The 19,380-nt window shown below is 37.5% G+C and overlaps 1 protein-coding gene across 4 annotated transcripts in view; it reads left to right on the top strand.

Moving 5' to 3' along the window:
* The window catches only part of TXLNG (taxilin gamma), a 29,877-nt gene extending 14,082 nt beyond the window's left edge, over positions 1-15,795 (top strand). For all 4 annotated transcript variants that reach the window (XM_068919049.1, XM_068919059.1, XM_009669221.2 and 1 more), the window contains 8 exons: positions 1,383-1,474; positions 5,073-5,243; positions 5,599-5,793; positions 7,234-7,353; positions 8,440-8,514; positions 10,729-10,821; positions 11,380-11,475; positions 12,418-15,795. In XM_068919049.1, the coding sequence (XP_068775150.1) occupies positions 1,383-1,474; positions 5,073-5,243; positions 5,599-5,793; positions 7,234-7,353; positions 8,440-8,514; positions 10,729-10,821; positions 11,380-11,475; positions 12,418-12,738 (1,163 nt within the window). In that variant the 3' untranslated portion in view covers positions 12,739-15,795. The remainder of the gene's footprint in view (positions 1-1,382; positions 1,475-5,072; positions 5,244-5,598; positions 5,794-7,233; positions 7,354-8,439; positions 8,515-10,728; positions 10,822-11,379; positions 11,476-12,417) is intronic.
* Positions 15,796-19,380: the final 3,585 nt, after the last annotated feature.

The raw sequence follows: 19,380 nt of genomic DNA, 5'->3' as shown, positions 1-19,380 counted from the left end.
ATGAAGCCCAGCTGGAGGCCAGTCCCTAGTGGTGTCCCCCAGGGGTCAGTCCTGAGGGAGATGTTTAACATCCTCATTAATGACCTGGACAATGGTAGTGATAAACCTTCAAGTTTTGAGATGGTACAAAACTGGGAGGAGTAGCTGACACACTGGATGGTTGTGATGCCATTCAGAGGAACTTTGGCAGGCTGGAGAAATGGACAGCCTCATGAAGTTCATCATGGGGAAGTGCCAGTCCTGCACCTGGGTGGGAATAAACCCTTGCACCAGTACATGCTGGAGGTCGACCGGATGGAGAGCGGCTTTGCAGAGAAAGATGTGGGGACCCTGATAGACACCAAGTTGGACATGAGCCAGCAACACGCCCATGTGGCAAGGAAAGCCAATGTCATCTTGGGCTACATTAGGCAGAGTGTTGCCAGCAGATCGTGGGAGGTGATCCTTCCGCTCTACTCGGCTCTAGTGAGGCCGAACCTGGAGTGCTGGGTCCAGTTTTGGGCTTCCCAGTACGAGAGAGACCTAATAGAGCAGGTCCACTGAAGGGCCGTTAAGATGGAGCCTCTCTTGTAGGCAGAAAGGCTGAGCGAGCTAGGAGTGTTTAGCCTGCAGTAGAGAAGGCTCCGGTGGGATCTGATCAATGTGTGTAAATATCTGATGGGACAGTGCAAAGACGATGGAGGCAGACACTTCTTAGTGGTGCCTAGTGACAGGATGAGGGGCAGCAGGCACAAACTGAAACACAGGAAATACCATCTGAATATAAGAAAACACTTTTCCACTGAGGGTGGTTGAACCAAGGTTCTCTCTTGGCCCAGAGACGTTGTGAAGTCCTTGGATAAAATTAAAATCCAACTGGATGCAGCCCTGAACAACCTGTTCTAGGTGAGCCTGCTCAAGCAAGAGGGTTGATGATGATCTCCAGAGGTGCCTTTCAGCCTGAACTGTTCTGAGGTTTTGTTTGCAGATTAATATTAAAATCTGTGATTGCCACATTCAGTGCTATCAAACCACTGTTGACACTTAAAATTTCAAAGACTTATTAAAAATATTCATGTGAACATCATTTATTGGCAAAACTCAAACTTTAAATTTCATTGTTTATTTTTTATTTGATATTATAAACTATAAAAGACTTGTGATTTTTAAGGTTAAATTTACTTTCAATGAATTGTATAATGGCACATAGTCAAGACAATTTTCTTGTTTTTTCATGATACCCCATTTGTCCTCGCTTTGTCAGATACTACGCAGCTATGAAACCAGTGTAGCTTGAATCATACTAAGTTGTCATGGTTAGCAGCTTGCTTTTGAAAGCAGGCTACTTTTCTGGTGTTATGTTGTTTTTCCCTCAATATGGTCATCTTCTATTCAATTTGTAGGAAAAGAAGTGCTATTATTAATGCAAGCCTTGAACACACTTTCTACTCCAGAAGAAAAGTTGGCAGCTTTGTGCAAAAAGTATGCTGATCTGGTAAGTAGTTTGTAAAGATAGCAAGAGTTATTCACTCGTTTAATATTAAAAGTTCTGTCATACAACAGTTAACACAGGACACTAAACTTTCTCAAATGTTTCACAGCATTAGTAGAAAAAATGAGCGTTCAGGCTTCTTACGAATATTGCTTCAGCTAAACTTGCATGTAGTCATTTCACTTCTACATGACTGCATAAACAGAAAGAAAAATTAGGCTATGATAACTTTCTCATAACCTGCTAGCAGAGCGTAACATTAACAAAAAAGCTAAGAGTTTTAGTTTCTGGAATAATCATAATTTTCCTAGTCTGTGTGTTGCATGCTAGCTCTCATGCTAGCATTTCCTAATTTACATACTTTAGGATAAAAGGAAAGAACAGTGTGAGAGAGAGATTTGAAAAAAGCTTAGTTATGATTAAGTAACTACTTAACTATTTATATTCCAAGTTATTTTTTGGAGGTTGGAAAGATCTGGCTTTTATTTTGCTTTGTGCTTTCTGATCATACAAAAGAGTGGATTTAAAAAAGACAGATATCTTCAGTAACAGACCAAAAGGCAGAACACTAGCAGTAAGTTATCATATCGTTTCCACATAGAACATTCCGCATGAGTAGGAAAAAGTATATTTTCTTCTCTAAATTAATTGATAGCAAAAAGAAAAAAAGCTGGCTTGTGAGTTTACTTTCCAGAATGAGTCTGGAGACGAAAATACTTCATATGTTCATCTTGAGACAGGACATTCAAAATCAGAAAGACTGCAAATACTATGTGCATGTTTTCCACCACATTTGTAGCTATAAAATGAATATAAAAGTAAAGATGAGACACCTGACTAGCTTAAAAAAGCATAAGGTTTGTTTTCTCTGAACTGGTTGTCAAGTGTCTTATACCTGGCAATGTTTCTGAAAATTACATGATGCTTGCCAATATAGCATAACTCTGGGGGGGGGGGGAATATATATGTATATTGATATGAATGCTGTCTTGAGAGCTTTGAGAACGAGTTAGGAGATAGTCTTTTTAATTGTTAGGACAATAATAGTCTCTTAAGAACAGAACTAGAATTTCTTAAACAAAACTAACCTGAGTCTTCCTCAGAGGTCTGTTTCGTTTTTTGCTTTGTTTTCCTTGTTTCTTGCTCTCTCACATGGGCTCTCTTGTTGGGATGAGTGAATTTTCTCCAAAACCAACAACTTGTCTAAGACAGTGAGTGGCTTATCGCTTTTGCTTAATTGAGAAACAGTATGCTTTCATAGTGCAATTCAAGGATGGGGAGCCCACGTAAAAATGAGCTTGGATATTGCGAGAGGAAACGCAGTAATTGAGTTAGATCTTTCGACCAATTCTTTTGTGGATGTGGTGCGTTTTCTGTTTGAGCAGATAGCTTCCGTAACTTAATCATAGTGATGATAATGGCCTGTATAAGAGGTTTGTTTGGGATGAATTCCTCAGTTCTGCGTAAAGAAAGGATTTTTCTGCACCACCTTCAGTTTGTATGAATTTTTTTTGTTGTTGTTGTTGAAGGAAAGATCTCTAGTTAGAACAGCTAGACTAAATGAATTGTAATCTCTTTCGGTATGTTTTTCAGTCCATAGTGAAGTATGGCCATCAGGAGAGATGTATTCATTGTTGTGGTTTTTTTGCTCTCCCAGAAGAGGGTCCTCAATCTACAGGTAGATCCACCATCCTAGAAAAGGAGTTGCTTTCCCCATGATGCTCAGAACTGCGGGGAAGATGGGTGGGAGCTTGTCCAGGTGTAATAGTGGCCCCATTTTAGCTGATTGAGTCTTAGGGGTATTTTGTTACACTTAGGTCCGGTTTGATCTGGTTGTCCCCCTTTTAAGATGCGTTCTTTTCTTCAGGATAGCGGTGGTGAACCACTGACATAGGTGTCAGTTCTAATGCCAGCAGAGGTTTGAACTGTTTATGACAGTGCACCTACAATGCTTTTTTTCTTTTTTTAAAGATTCATCATCTTTAAAGCTCACTATCAGGTTTTTCAGTGGTGTCTCATGAAAAGGACTGTACAATTAAGGTAGGAATGCCTCTCTCCTGGCAAAAGATCTTCCACAATTTTTTTTCCCTATTTTGGCATCTATAAGAAGATCAATTGTGATGCAGAAAAGTTTGCGTCGTTGGTGATATCTGTCTCAGACAGGAATACTTCTACATGCCTGTCTGAAGTTTCATATGTATGCAAACAGGACAGCCACCTGAAGTGTTTTTTCATGCCACCTAAGAAAAGGGCTTTTATGTTTGGATATCAAAACGTTTCCTTAACGTTCCTTCACTGTAAACTAGATGAGCTTTCAATTTAACTTATTGTCATGGAGGTCCTTAACTTTTTTTCCTGTGCTTTGGCATTATTTTGAGCTCTTTGAGAAAACCATTGTTGTATTTTTCTATGTCATGATGATGTTCCTGGTTGCCAGCCTGCCTTTCCTGTGTTGTCTAGAGGCTGAAGCACTATCTAATAAGGAGCAGTATTACACTTAAACATTATGATACCTTCTTTACAATAGAGCAGACTCTTTGTAAATAATATGGTTTCTTGGGGAGCCCAAAAAATCATACGCAATGGAACTTACTCTCAACCTGCTGTCCAAGCAAGAAAACTCTTCCATTCACTGGATGTTCGTAGAACAGACTTTGCGCTATATACCAAGTTTAACGCTCTGGGGCCTTCTACCATCTAAACAGCCTAAAGGAAATAGAATCAATTTTGTTTAAAATGGTTAAAACTGTAAATCTCAAGCCATCAAAGCCTGGGATGTGCAGCTTTAACATTAGTTGATTTGGTTTGCATCAGTGGGACTGGTTGCATTTGTTCCCTTCTGAAATACCTTAGCATTTTACAAACTCGCATCAACTGCTGCTTCCTTCAGTAGGAGCTGCTGCTAACAATAAAGAAATCTATACACAGTTCTGAATGTTTTTGAATAGGCTTGGTAGTTAAAAACAATTGACCTACCTAGCTCCCTACAGGTAGTTTAGCTAAACTATCTGTGGGCTAAACAGTTGTGTGTACCTTACAGATAAGAGAATGAAAAATAATGTGACTTGCTGAAGGTAAGATCTTTGAGCACAAAGATCTTCTTTATAAAAGACATTTTTGGCCAGAGGGCAAAAAAGACTATACTTCAAATTGGTTTGTAAAAATAATCTTGAGTAACACTTGATTTTATTGCTTCTACAGCAAACCAAATTCTAATGGACTGATAATAGCTGGCAATCTCATCTGGCTTTTAATGTATCTGCCTCATTCTTTCTTCTCAGGGCTAGTCCTACTCCAGTAGCTAAAAACAAGCTGATAGCACATGGTCAACAGGTCCATGGTTCCTTTTCACCAAAGGCAGATGTTTGTCAAGGTGGAACTTATGTGGGGTTGTTGTTTGTTTTTCCCCTTGTCTATCCTTACACATTTAGAAATGTCTGTAGGATCATGGGAGTTCCTTTGTAAGAGCAACTTAGGGGGTCTTAATGAAATTCATCTGAGATGTTTTGAAGTTCGTTCAGTCTACTTTAAATTGCTTATCTATATGCATAAAGTCTCATCACACCCATTTTCATTTAATAAATATGCTCTCTACCTTTAGTTGGAGGAGAGCCGAAACGTTCAAAAGCAAATGAAGATACTACAGAAGAAACAAGCACAAGTTGTGAAGGAGAAAGTCCACTTACAGAGTGAGCATAGCAAGGCCATTCTGGCACGTAGCAAACTGGAATCTCTCTGCCGGGAGCTTCAGCGTCACAACAAGACGTTAAAGGTTAACTTGTTTACGTAAATTACATGAGGGGGAAGAAGGGGACTCCTATTTCTTGATTCTTGCTTAAAATCAAAACTGCTGCTTGTTACTTACCTCTTTGTCCGTTACCTGTATCCATAGAAGATAAGAGGCATGTGGTGTTAGCGTAAGGTAAGATTCTGTAAAAGTTACAAAACTTCTAGATTCTGTACCCCATGCCCTTCATAGGGGAAGATCAGCATGACACATGAATTTGGTTTATATTAACTCTAGAACTTGAAACAATGCAGAAGCAAGTTATTACCATCAGGTCTAACTCAGATATGAAAAAGGTACATGTTTTGATTTGAACATGGTTAATATTCTTTCATAAAAGGAAGAAAACATGCAGCAAGCACGCGAAGAAGAAGAAAGACGTAAAGAAGCAACTGCACACTTCCAGATTACACTGAATGAAATTCAAGCTCAACTGGAACAGCATGATATACATAATGCCAAGCTCCGTCAGGAAAATATTGAACTGGGAGAAAAACTGAAGAAACTCATTGAGCAATACGCTTTGCGGGAAGAGGTGACTATGCTTCTGATGGGATCCTCTTAGTTTCTTGATTATAGGCATCAGATAATTATTTAATAGGGGAGGTGGGGGAAACCCTTAATATTTTACACCTATCATGTACATAATGTAAAATACTCTTTTTTACTTCATTACTTTGAAAAATAAGGTAGCTGTTTGGCCCGGTGTCTGCCTTTTCAATCTGTGGTTTTGCACATATATATTAAAGATGCATCAAAAGAAAAAACCTTTCACAGTGAAGGTGATTAAATATAGGCAAGTTGTCTAGAGGCTGTGCAATCTCTGTCCTTGGAGATATTCAAAACTCAGCTGGACAAGGCATGAGCGAGCAACCTGGTCAAATTTGAAGTTGCTCCTGGTTTGAGCAGGAGATTGGACTACATGATTTCCAAATGCTCTTTCCAACCTAAATATACATTTGATATTAAAGGTCTTTCGAAGTGCAATTTTTCATTATAATTTGGATATAAGAGTTAATGAACCAAAACAAATAAAGATATGGAGTATCTTTTGGCAAGCTCCTCTGTATGGTATAAGCTCACGTTGTTGGCATTCAGTTACCTTAAGCTGTCATTCTTTAAGAATATATTTGGTTTGGCATCATGGAAGCAACTGTATATTGGGGCTAATCGAGCTAGCTTTAATTGACACTGGTGTTTGAGATAGCTGGTTTATAAGCTACAGTAGTGTAGTAACTCAGGGCTGGCCAGTGCTTTCCTGTCAAAAAGAACCAAGTCTCATGGAGTTCGATGGCTAAGATTAGTGTTTGTTTTCAGTTGGCATAGGAGGTTTGGGCTATGGTGTGTGTTTTGTTTTGTTTTTTCCCTTCTCCTTTAAATCTGGATCACTTGGAAAGTTCACTGTGGACTCTGATTTTCCGCCTTTTGTGGTTATAGGATATTTGTAGCTACCATGAGATGATTTGGGGAAAAAGCAGGAAGTTGTCTTCTGCTACTTAGCAGCTGGAAGTAGGACCACATAATTTTTTAGTTATTTGCAGAATTTCATCAGCCAAATAGCCTATGCTTGTGAAGCTTGCTGATTTCAAGTTTTTTTTTTTTAATTATAAAGACTAGAGCTTTTAAAAGTAATATCTAAAATACAATAAGGTTAAAAGTGGGCACTAGCTTTTGAAGGAAGAATGTAGGGTTTTTGTTCTAGGTTTTTTGAAACATCTGTTGCAAAGTGAGTGAAAATTTTCTTCCCCTTTAATAAAATATGTTTGCAACTAAGCTTCCATGAAAGATGGGAGGGAAAAAAATCTAGTTATAATAGATAAAGATGAAAGGAGAAGAAAATTCACATGTAAAACAGTATGCTTACTTTTGCCTGAGACTTCTCAAGAATACTAATTTTCTCCTCTGCCTCCCCATGCTATGTTACTTGACCTGTGCACTGTTCATATTTGACTAACCTGATTTTTTTCCTCTTTAGCATATTGATAAAGTGTTCAAACATAAAGAATTGCAGCAGCAACTTGTGGATGCCAAACTTCAACAAACTACCCAGCTTATAAAAGAAGCAGAGGAAAAACATCAGCGAGAAAGGGAGTTTGTAAGTGAATGCTATGTATGTTAGAAGAGAAATAACAAAATCCAACAGAACAGATTTTTTCATAATTTAGAGTGAATACAGTGGGCAGCAAACTGATGGTAGTGTATTCTTAAACTTAGAATAGCTTTCAACATTAAGATTGAGGGTTTTTTTTAAATAGTTTTGTGTGTATATAATGCCTATGATATTAACAGCCATATGCACAGGCAACTAGTGTTACTATTTGCATTTCCTCAATAAATGCACTAGATTTAGATTTTTCTTAAACGGGGAATGTCTTGAGCCAAAACATGGAAGGTGTGTTTGTTTTTGCTGCCGTGTGGTTTTAACTATATTTGTGGTATAGGAAATAACAAAAGCAGAATAAAGCACATGCTCTTCTAAACAGTCTATCCTAAAAGTAGTAAAGTGCCTGATGTTTTGACTGTATTTTGATCATCAGTAACTTACCTGCAGTCTTCCAAGAAGTTATCTGTCAATTAAAAATAAAAAGCCTTAGGGAAAGACTATTTTTCATCCATATAGAGTTGTAATCATTAAGAAAAAGGCCTTGCTTTCCCTGTATATTCTTAAAGTGATGGTCCACTCTAGTGGACTGCCTACATTAGTAAAACAGCTTTGGCACCATGAGCTGATAAAAATCTCTTAGACTCACCTACCGGATGGTCTCAAAATTGAAGCAAAACTATATTGAATAAATCTGTAGAGATAATATATAACCATTTTTCACCATTATTTCTAGAGTCATTAATAACTTTCAGTTCATTAGTGAACTGCATGTATAATTTTAGCTGTTCAAACTTGCTACCAGGATACAAACAGAAATGAAATCATGCTACCAATTAGAAAAAACGTCTCAGTACAAACAATTTCTGTATGCTAGCACATGCTTAACAAAAAAAATCAGTGAGAAATCATGGTGAATGACCCTGAGATGAAATTAGGTTTTGCTTTTCAGAAGTGACCTCCTTTGTTAAACTTTATTTATTTTTCATTGCAGATCAAATTCTTTTAAGCTATTCTTAATTAGTACTTTTTTTTATTTTGTGGTTCATACGGCTGGCAATAACTGGTTTGTCTTTTTAGTTGCTAAAAGAAGCTACTGAGTCCAGGCACAAATGTGAACAGATGAAGCAACAGGAAGCCCAGCTGAAACAGCAGGTGTGTGGGGGTGTTTCGTTTTGTGTGTATGTGTTGATTTTTTCGTTTGCTTGTTTGTTTTTTTTAAATGGAGTGATCTTCAATACAGTTTTTCCAAAGTGAAAGTATCAAGAGACTTGTGGAGTGGTAAAATGTAGCGCTTACAACATGCAGAATCTACATGCTGACATTCATCAGATCTAGTTTTTGTGAAAAATGCTTGAGATTTTTAAATCTAATCTTAATTTTCAGTAAGCAACTCCTCAAGAGTGAGGTAAGAAGTGTAAGGTGTAAAGACTTTGTGTTTTGTAGTTGCTGATGTTTGGAAAGTACTGTTACTGGAAGGTGCTAAACATGGAATTGCTGGAGTTGGTATCATTTTAAAATAATAATGTTAATACTACAAAGACTAGAGTCACTGTGGCTACTACTTTATCATTTCTTGCCACTCTTTTCCAAGGTGTTTTTACCCTTTTTATATTTGTCCAGGACCAGACAGGCCCTTGTGACTGTGAAGAGTTGGATGGGTTTTTTCCATGTGGGTTTTAGAATTTGTTCCTTACTGCCCCTGCTGCCATCCCTTCCCTTATTCAGGAGGAAAGGGAGCAAATAATAGATATTTATCCGTGTCGTTATTCAGACTCGGTAGCCTAAAACTGAGCGTCTCTGACCGTGAACTTCATGGTCTTCAAATTCCTTTCTCACTGTAAATGCTACAGCCAAATCCTCTGTGACAGAGAGATGGTCTCCAGTGATTGTGCTGCTGTTTCAGTTCACCTGCAGTCATTGGCTGTGTTAAAGCAAAGGAAAATGCTAGCTTAGGCTAATGTGGTAGCACTTCAGGAGCAGCAGCTATTCCTTTCAGTGTATGTTAAGTAACTACCTTGCCTCTTATTCCTTCATTTTGGAGTTTTGTATTGAATGTCTTCTTGCAAGCTCTGTTTCATGCCCTTCCTACCACTTACTGTACCTAATTCTGCCCCACGGTTTCCAACAGCTGTATTTAAGGTGTGTGCCATTAATTATATATTTACACATCATCTTTGAAATTGGACTCATTAATGTCCAGATTCTCCCAAATAGTTTTTGCCGTGTACAGTCTTTTATCAAAATCTTTCAAGTAGCTTTTAAAATCTGTTCCCAGTGCCTTTTATTTTTATATATGTGTGTGTTTTTATTTATCTTTTGTTACTACTTATAGTAACAATGGATATAATTTGTGGTTTCTTTGGGACAGCACAGATCTCTGTAGAGTAAGATGAGCTTAGGAAGTTCAGTCACAAACTGCAGAGTCATGACCTACTGTTGATAAGCTAGGCTGATTCCTGTTTCATTCTATTAGAAAAAAACACATTTTTTTTTCTGTACTGTGAATGTTATTGTCCTGGAACACAGCCCTCCCTCATGTAAAAATTGAGAGAATTGATCAGCTCTGAGGAGTTTCTTCAGATAGCGTAAGAAGTTGCTAGTAAATAGTCATGACATTTCGTAATTGTCTTTGTCAGAGCATTAGGTTATACAACGATAATTTATTTTTAGGTTTCTCTCTTGTATCGAAACTTTCTTCTTTTGAAAAACTGTGCTAATTAACATATTTTATTGTTCCTGAGGAGTGACTTTGTGGTGTAGGACAAGAAACTCTTCTCTAATCGAACACCAATGCTTTTCACTTGTTGAAATTAACACTTACTTAAATGAATTCCTGTCAGTAGTCAGCTTCTGTGGTTTTTGCTCACTAGCCAAATTTCATAGATTATGAATGTGTATCTTGATTTCTGTATTCAGTCAGTTTTTTTTTTTTATCCCAGCCTTATTTGTTAGCTTTGGTTGCTTGGGAAGATGGGAAGGTAGGTCTCTTTCAGGTTTCACTTCATTACAAGAGCTGTATTTCCTGTGTATTAAAATCCACAGGATTTTTTCATGCGGGAGCAGGAATGAGATAGTGGTGATTAAACATGCTATCTTTGAACATTTTATTGAATTGGCATGACATCCTTTTCTTCAGAATATATAATACTGTTTTATAAACATAGACCACTCTGCTCATATATATAACTTGAATAGCATGCTGTTGGTCTTCTGCTTGTTCCTCAAATTAAAATTGTGGGATAGTATGCGAAAACTACAAAAGTTGATCTTTCATCATTTTGACTTGAATTTCCTCCTGTACCTTAATAAATGTTTCTGTATGGAAACACAGATTTATAGGGTAGTGTTCCTGCGTTTTTTCAACAGCTTTCTCTTTACATGGATAAATTTGAAGAATTCCAGACCACCATGGCAAAGAGTAACGAACTCTTTACAACCTTCAGGCAAGAAATGGAAAAGGTACTTACTATTAGATCTGCATGAAACGTAATATTAAAAATGCATCCTGTTAGTAGGATGCATTTTGGATTTCATTACAGCGTTTGCCTCCTGAAATTTTGCCTTGAAAATATATGGGTATTTTGATATTTAATTTGGAACTTAAGGGAATAAGGATTTGTCATATCGGGGAAGAGAAATGTGATGCAATTTTTCTGATTTTTGAAATATTTGCATAATATCTGCATCCTAATTCCAATGCCTTATCAAAGGCAACAATAGTTTGATCTTAAGTGTGCTGTACTTATGTTTTAAAACTTCTTTGAGAAGAGTTTTAGCTGTTCTTGAGGACGGAGTGTTGGCTGTTCTTAAGGAAGGTTCATAATATATTTCTTTCAAGAATCAATCTCGTTTGTCTTTGAATTGCAGACTCAGAATTTTGGGGATAGATTTGGTGCAGAAAGACTTTTCCATAAAATAACTTGTAATGTTACTTCCAAAGTCCAGTTTGGACAAAAAGTAATGTATACCTACGTATGTTACAACACAAGCCAAAAAAGTAAAGCCTTTCATTTGCAGATGACTAAGAAGATTAAGAAACTGGAAAAGGAAACAATAGTATGGCGTACAAAATGGGAAAACAACAACAAGGCTCTTCTGCAAATGGCCGAAGAGGTGAGTAATTATCACTGTGTTTTGAAGCGGCAGTATGGCTAAACCAGAGTCTGCATTCCAGAGAACTTCATACAGTTTTTTAGATAAAAGCAATACAGCACCACTACCTGCTCATGGATTTTCTTTGCTTTCTGTTGTGTAAATGTGCTGCTGTTCTCCCAAAACACAGACAATGAATTGGCTTTTGATAGCTGTTTTGCCTGACACAGGAAAAAAATCATCTTCCCTTGCTCACTGTTTAGTTGGTGGGATAGCGTGTATGAAATTTTACAAGCTGAATGTATTGACATTTTTTTAATCTGCTGAGCAAAGTTCTATCAGTACTGCAATAAAAGTCTGTTTTAAATATCTGATCTTTGCCTGAAGTCAATGACCTGTGAGTTAAGAAGGCATTTACTTTCCTTACGTTGCTGCTCCTTTTGAGGTCATGAGGTGCCATTCTATTTATTTGCTCTCCAGTAAGAGAAGCTAAAAACATATTTTACGCGAGCCTTAGCCATACAGTTGAGTTGTTCTCCTACCTTTTCTAATTTCTAGTTGAGGTATATTAAGTGCAATCTTTCTAAACCTTATTAGGGTATACCTAATTGTTCTTATAAGTTACACTACAGCTCTGTTCATCTTTCCCTATTTTTTAATGAATTAGCTGAGAGTCATGAGTATGATAACTTCTGACTGCAACAGCTGATGAATTCCAGATTTTCCACTTTTGTTCTCTTCTGCTCTGTGTAGTTGCTGTTACTTGGTTTGTAACTGACTGGACTAATAAAGTGCAATGGTCAAGTACTCTGAGCAAATTTGCTCTAGCGCAGCTAATATTTGACCTACTTGGGTGCATTAAGACTTAATCTAGAGGATTAAATAGTAGTGATTCTTTTCATTATGTGCAAAAAAAAAAAAAATTTTTTAATCACAAAGCTTCTGTTTTCTTTTGTCCCTCAGAAAACAGTAAGAGATAAGGAATACAAAGGCTTTCAAATAAAACTGGAGCGTTTGGAGAAGCTGTGCAGGGCTCTTCAGACAGAAAGGAACGAGTTGAATGAGAAGGTGGAAGTCCTTAAGGAACAGGTTTCTCTCAGAGAGGCAGATGTGGATCTAGCTGTGCAGGTGTTGCAGTCCTGCACACTCAGCTCCCATGAGGAGCTGGGAACTCCCACTGACATGGAACCGGGAATCCAGCCTGATGTTGAATCATGTGCAGCAAATAGTTCTGAAAAGACTGCCTCAACAAGTCCTGTTCCTGGCACTGAATCTGTTGACTAAAGTGAAGTGTAAACACTGTATTGAGAGATATATTTTGTGTATAACTTTCTCTGTTGGTGGTAACTATTGGTTTTGTGGTGAAAATTTTCTTACTTTTTCTACCATATCTGTATTTTCTTAGAACTACTGGACTTATGTGGTACAGGAAGCTGCATAGCAGCTTTAAATAGCTTAAACTATAAATTTTTCACAACTGTGTTGCACATCTGCCTCATTTTTTTAAAAGAAAATATTTTTCCATAAAAGGATGCATGTGCATTTCCTCCCCACAACTCAAATCACTGTCATTGAAGACTGTAGAGATATAACATCGTTTCAGGGGACAATAGTGACAGCGTGTCACTTTCTTGGTTTGAAGAAGAGCATTTTGTTTTTGTTCATTGAATTTCCGCTCAGTATACTAATGATTACCAATTTCTATAGCAAATTTATTTACATCAGCATGTCTAATGGCCAGTAAAAATTTCAGTTTTCTCCCCTAGAATGTTTTCATATATATGAATGAAAAGGTATGGGTCCAGAATATAGTGAGAGTTATGTTAAGGGGTTTTAGTGTACTTTGTAGTATGAAAAACAGCTTTGGAATACATTAAGTTGCAGCTGGTGAAACAGGGTATACAGCTTGGAGATTTCTCAGGATTGTGTTGTAAAGGTTAGTTTAGCCTATCTGCCCTACCTGTGACAAATTAAATATAAACATGTGAGTTTTCAGCAACGTTATGGAGTGGAACTTTGCAGTTGTATTACACAGATGTGGGTCACGTTCTTCCCTTTTGGCTGCAGTGTGTCCATAACATGGTTAATTCTGACTAGAGAAATCCATTACTGTCTACGCCTTTCTCACTGTCCTGTCTGAAGGTGTGGAAAATGGACATTTGATGCCTGAGCTGTAGAAGACATGAGTCTGGCATGTAGGCTTCTCTAATAGCCCTATATGCAACATATTTGAGCATCAGTTGAGCATACTCGTTATAATTTGGGGAAAAAATTATGAATTTACATGTTCAAGTACAATGTGAAATTTCTCGTGCACTCAACCTTGAAGTTGTACCAGTTGGCCGAGTGCCTTACCAGTTCCTTAAGGTTATCTGGTAAAGATGGTACTTCAGACTCTATTACTAACATGACACAAGCAAAGTTCCTTTCTTAACACTTAAACCACATACTCTTTTAATAGAAAACTTGATATCTGTGTTTTGAGTTATTTTCTGAGAGAAACCAGGACCAACAATTGTTTTTTTTGTCAAGGCAATGTGTTAAATAACCACAAGCTACCCTTAACTCTAGTTCACATGCATTTGCTTTCTAGTTTTGGTTGCTGTCATTTTAAGGAATATGAAAATGTGTAGCCTTTTCTGGTACTTAATGTTCTTTGCACTTACTTGGGGGGGAATTTCTGAATCAAGCACATCTCTTAATGAGCTTCCCACCCTCATCGCCCTTGACAGTTTAGTGGCTAAATTTACTTGAATGTTCAGGCTGCACTGAGCTCCTGATCCTTTTTCTGTTGTAATGTACATTGAAATAATGTAGCTGTCTCTTAAAGAGAATAAGGTTATATAAGGCCTGATAAATGTGTTTTAGCTCATACCACTGAAGGGAACTGTGTGAAACTGACATTTCTTAAATGGTGGAGCAAATGGGGACCTGGCTGTTTTTTCTCCTAGATTAGCGCAGTTTGTGTTTGTGGTCCAAGCACAATGCAAAAACGAAAAGAAGCTAGTAACGAGCAGTCAGTTGAGTTAGGCTCAGAGCTCTGATGTGTTAATCACGTTAACCATGTGGCATAACTATGGGAAAGAAGTATTTCAGACTTGCTCTTCAAATGACTTGCTTTGTAAAATCAAACTGTTTAAAAATGGTTACTGCGAGAACTGGTTTTCGGTAACACTAAGCATGAAATAATTTTCCTGAGGGAAAGTGAAAAACTTTGTATATGATGCATCATACCCTTGGCAAGGTAGGACATGCAGTTTTCTATTTTTACGATTGATTATTTGAACATTTGTATCTTTAACAATTCTTTCTATTGTGCTTGTTCTATATGGAAGTGAGAGCAAATTTTGGACCGTGCTGCAAGAATATTTTAAAGGGCTCTTAGAGATGTGACAGATATATAGAACAGCAATACAATATATTTGTTACTGACTTAATATATAAATGAAGCAGAGTGCCCCAAGTAAAAGGCTTTTAAAATGGGGATATTTTCTCTCTCCTACCTGTGACATACCTACATCATATCAACTTTCCATCTGGCCAAGGTGAGCTATACTTTGCTTCCTGAAACCAGTCAATACTGTTTCATGAATTGCTTGAAGAGTGTTGTTTTAAAAAAAAAAAAAAATTAAAAAATTAAAAAATAAAAAATTTATATAAGGGACAAGTTTAGCACTCTAACTGATCTGCCATACAGCAGGCTATTGCACTGCCAGTCTGCAGCCAAATTGGCTCCAGTAGGGTTTTTAGATAAACTTGTGTTAATGCCTTTTTCCACTACCATAAACTGTTTAACCTGGGCTGTTAATTTACATAGCCTGAAACAAGTATGTCTCATTGTCAAAACTCTGGGGCCTGATCGAGAGTTTCACCATGATTAAGCTGCAAAACTAAATTATACATGATGTAAGACCCAAATATGTGTATGCATACACAAGTAAGTTAGGGCTGTATCTCTCTAATGTTTTGTCCTTCTCTCATTACACTTACACCTGGCTACGTTACAGTTCAATTCTCAGGTGTTGCAGAAAATCTACCTCTTTGAACTGTAGATGGAAATAACTGTGAAAAAAGTGATGCAGAAATCTAGTTTGTGCTAAACACACTGCTTTATTTTTACAACCCATGTCTGCTTTCATGAAAAAAAAAATGAACAGGCAGTCTTTGTTTTGCTTTTCAGAAACATTTTGTAGAGATTTTTCACTAATGTGAATCTGAAATTTTATCTACTCAATTCTGTATAGATTAAGTAAATAAGTATGCTTAATATATTGGACTCTGAGTTTTTCTTTAACATCATATTCATGTCTGACTGGATCTACTGAACTCTTATTGTATTTGTTTGAAAATTCAAGAATGAAAAATTAAAAGATGTGAAATTTGAGAGTAAGTGTATTGTTCAAGAATGGTGGTATATGGGGTCATGTGGATGACTTGTGTCAGTGCAAGTTGCATGGGGAGAAACTGGTGAGACAGAACTGTACCTCCTATGCTCTTCCAGCAGGCTCCTGTTTTGGGACTTCTTAAGCTGGAGCGCACATCAGACCCTGGAGGGCAGGAGCCCTCACTGAGGCTCTGCCTTCTCACTTTGAATTCAGATTGTGCTTTTTGTCTCCAAAAGGGTATTGACCCTGAATTCCACAGCGTTTGTTTTTGAACTAGGCTGTCTAGTAATGTCATCAAGTGCTCACTCTTTCACAAGACTGTAGAGCTATCTGCTACTAATATGGTATAATTCTCTCTCGGTTTTTGTTCTTGATCTTGAGTGTTAAGTGTGCCTTTTTTGGCCTCTTCCCTAAATTCTGACAACTTTCCTAAGTTGTGAGAACTAGTTTAGAGGTCATTTTTCCTTCACATAGGCACTTTTCTAGGTAGGATGTAAAATTGTTTATCACAATATATAATATCCTCTGTGACTCTTTGAAGATGGTGTTAATTTATAACACAAACATGGGCTGTCCTCCTCAGTTCGTCCTATAAAAGCTGAACAACATAGATCTTACCCCCTGCGCCTTAGATTCTAAGTATTTGGAAATCTAGGTATACTGCACTGTCTGAATTGCTCTCCATCATGCTATACTTGTTTGTTCCTTCAGCCTATTCCCTCAGATCTGAGACTTTTTCCACAAAGGTGCTGACTGTGCCTCACTATTTATCAATATGGCAGTCAGATCTACTGGTGGTAGTTCCATAGATTGCCCCAGTCTTTATAAAAACTGGTCCTGTTCATCTCCCACAATAGCTTGCAAATATGGTGACACACCACAGTAAATAGCTGAGGAATTTAGCCCTGTGTATTTATTAAGACTGATTTTTGCAGAGTTATTCTGTATTCTCTCTGGTACACCCCCCCCCCCCAACTCCTCTGTCTTATGAAAAGTAGCTCTGAGGTGAGAACTTCTTTCAGCAGCTGCATACTGGACATCTTAGTTCACTTCTGCTAGGGCTTCATCTTCCTGTCAGACTGGCAAGTGTTTTTGATGTACTTGAAAAAGATGCTTGCTTGTATACCTTTACTAAGTTACTGCACACAATTGCTTTTTGCTTCCTTTATGATTTTTGCGTTTACACTACCCATTATCCATTCTTTCCACTTGTTTAGACATGTTTTCTTGAAATAAGTATCTGTTTCATTCTAATAGCCTAATTCAGTCGCTCATCTAAATAAGCTACTTTTTATTGATCCTTTTATTGACTCTGGCACCCATTTAGCCTGAGCTTTTAATAGACTGTATTTAAGAATATCATGCTGCCTGCAAAGACTTAACAAATGATTTTAAAAGAAATTAATCATCTAGCTTTGAGGTGGCAGGTTATTTTGGATTTCTTGCTTCAGCAAGGATTTGCATTTCAAGTACCTTATGGACTGTGCCAGCTCTGTCTTGCAGCAGGCCTTGCATATAGTCCAAGACAGTGCCACAAATACGAGTATGCTCTTGGTCATAGTGCTGTTTTTATAAATCCTGCTTATCGAAGCCTTTGCTAGCTTTGACTTTTCTTGCTGTTTCTGGCCTGGTTACTTCGTCTTAGGGATGTGGCTTTTATGCAGCTTGAACTTCTAAAGCAGTGAATAATTGCCTTTTAAAGGGGAATTTTTTTTGTTGTTGTATATGCTATAAACTAAAGCTATCATATGTATACAGGCCTAAAACAAATGACTGTAAATCCTAATATATCAAATGTTGCCTGAGATTAAACAACTCCCTACAGGAAAGCTGCATGCTAGCTCAGTTTTACTATCATATGGGTATCAGTCTTCTAAACTATTTCAATAGCCATTAGCCTTAACCAGTTTCAGCTCCTCACATAAACATTTTTTTGTTTTTCAAGTTCACCTTTGCACCAGCTGGTGATGCAAGCCATCAGGTCCTTAGGGAAGAAAAGAGGTTTTTTTTTTTTTTTTCCTCCTGCTGTTTGGAGACTAGTAATGCATGTTGGCTTTATTAGCAGTTAACCAGTTGCAACTCAGTGCTAGAAGCATACAGAATTATTTGTTACAGACCACTGTTGTGAAGTGTTCAGTTGATGTGACTAGACAGCATGGCTCAACCTTGCAATCACTAGTCTGCTGAAATAAAATTACAGGGTGTAAGCATAGTTTTAAAAAGGTGCATGTTTTTTCTCATTCTCAGTTTGTTTTCAGTACCAAGATGAATGAAAGAATTTAGATTTCTTCAATGCAGTCTGAAAGCTTTAGAGAGAAGTCACCCTCTCTCCTGAAAAACTGCATAAAATATAATATAGGGGTGAGGTCAAGTGAGAAAGTCACTGTAAACTGGCAATGCCTCACTTCAAGTTACTTTCTGTAGTTTCTGTTATGGTCTCTGCCCACGCTTCTGCACTAGATCTAGTGCAAAGATGATGGGTATGAAAACTCAATACCCCATTCCTTTGAAAATAAGGGATAGTGAATGGCAAGCTTGCTGTTTTTTTCCTCCTCCTAGCATGTACCAACCTGCAGGAGTAACAATTTGTTGAATTAACTACACCCTAAGCACTATGTAGCTACTATTTAATGCAAAAAAAAAAAAAAAGTATATCTTGCTGGTAGCCATCACTCAGGTTCACTATTATCAGGTTTTATTTTTTAATCAGACTAATGGGATTTGAAGTTATTAATTAAATGCAATGCCTCTACAGTATTTACTTACTATGGCAGTCACCAACTTTTAAAACCAAAGTATTAAGGCAATCAGATATGCATGTTTTAAAAATGATGACCTTAGAATGTTTGTGAAACATTAAACACAGGCAATTAAGAAGTATAGGACTTCTTACAAATTAAAAAACATAATGGTCCTCACCTCCAGCAAGAAGCAAAAAAGCCAGAAAGTGCTACCAAGAGTGATGTTACAGCATCATTCCCAGGACCCAGCCACCTGCCTGCCTGTTCAGTCTAACTCTGCTCTGCAAGGAAGCAGTAGGACTTTGCTGGAAGCTGAAGCCATCCACCAGTGACTTGCTCAGAGAGCTCCAGCTCTCCAACTTGGAACTCCTGGGATTTCAGTGATGGAAATCAGGAACCCTGCCAACGTTTGAACCCTGCCAATGTTTGTTTGTTTGTTTTTTTTTTTTTTTTTAAAGGCTCACATAATTAGCCTTATCTCCTACAAGCTATGGAGTCTTACGTGATCTAAGACCTTAAACACTGGGAAAACGTAGAAAGATACAGCATTTTTGTCAAGAGCATCATTCTGCACTTTTACAAAATCCATTCTGGAAACACAAGTGGAAGAAGATATGTTTATGTATAATAATCCAGTACCTGTAACCTGGGGGTCCTGGTAACAACAGGCTGAGAATTAAAAATAAGCGGCATTAGACTAACACTGAGAAGAAAGCTGCAATAAGCACTTCACCCTCTCTCCATCCCACTCTAGTCTTCTTACTGCCTACTAAGTAAGTAAACACCCACAATTGTAATAG

Source organism: Struthio camelus, chromosome 1 (assembly GCF_040807025.1).
Source record: "Struthio camelus isolate bStrCam1 chromosome 1, bStrCam1.hap1, whole genome shotgun sequence".
In the NCBI taxonomy this organism is placed as follows: domain Eukaryota; kingdom Metazoa; phylum Chordata; class Aves; order Struthioniformes; family Struthionidae; genus Struthio; species Struthio camelus.
The sequence above is the reverse complement of the archived record's forward strand: the minus strand, read 5'-3'. Positions and strand labels throughout refer to the sequence as shown.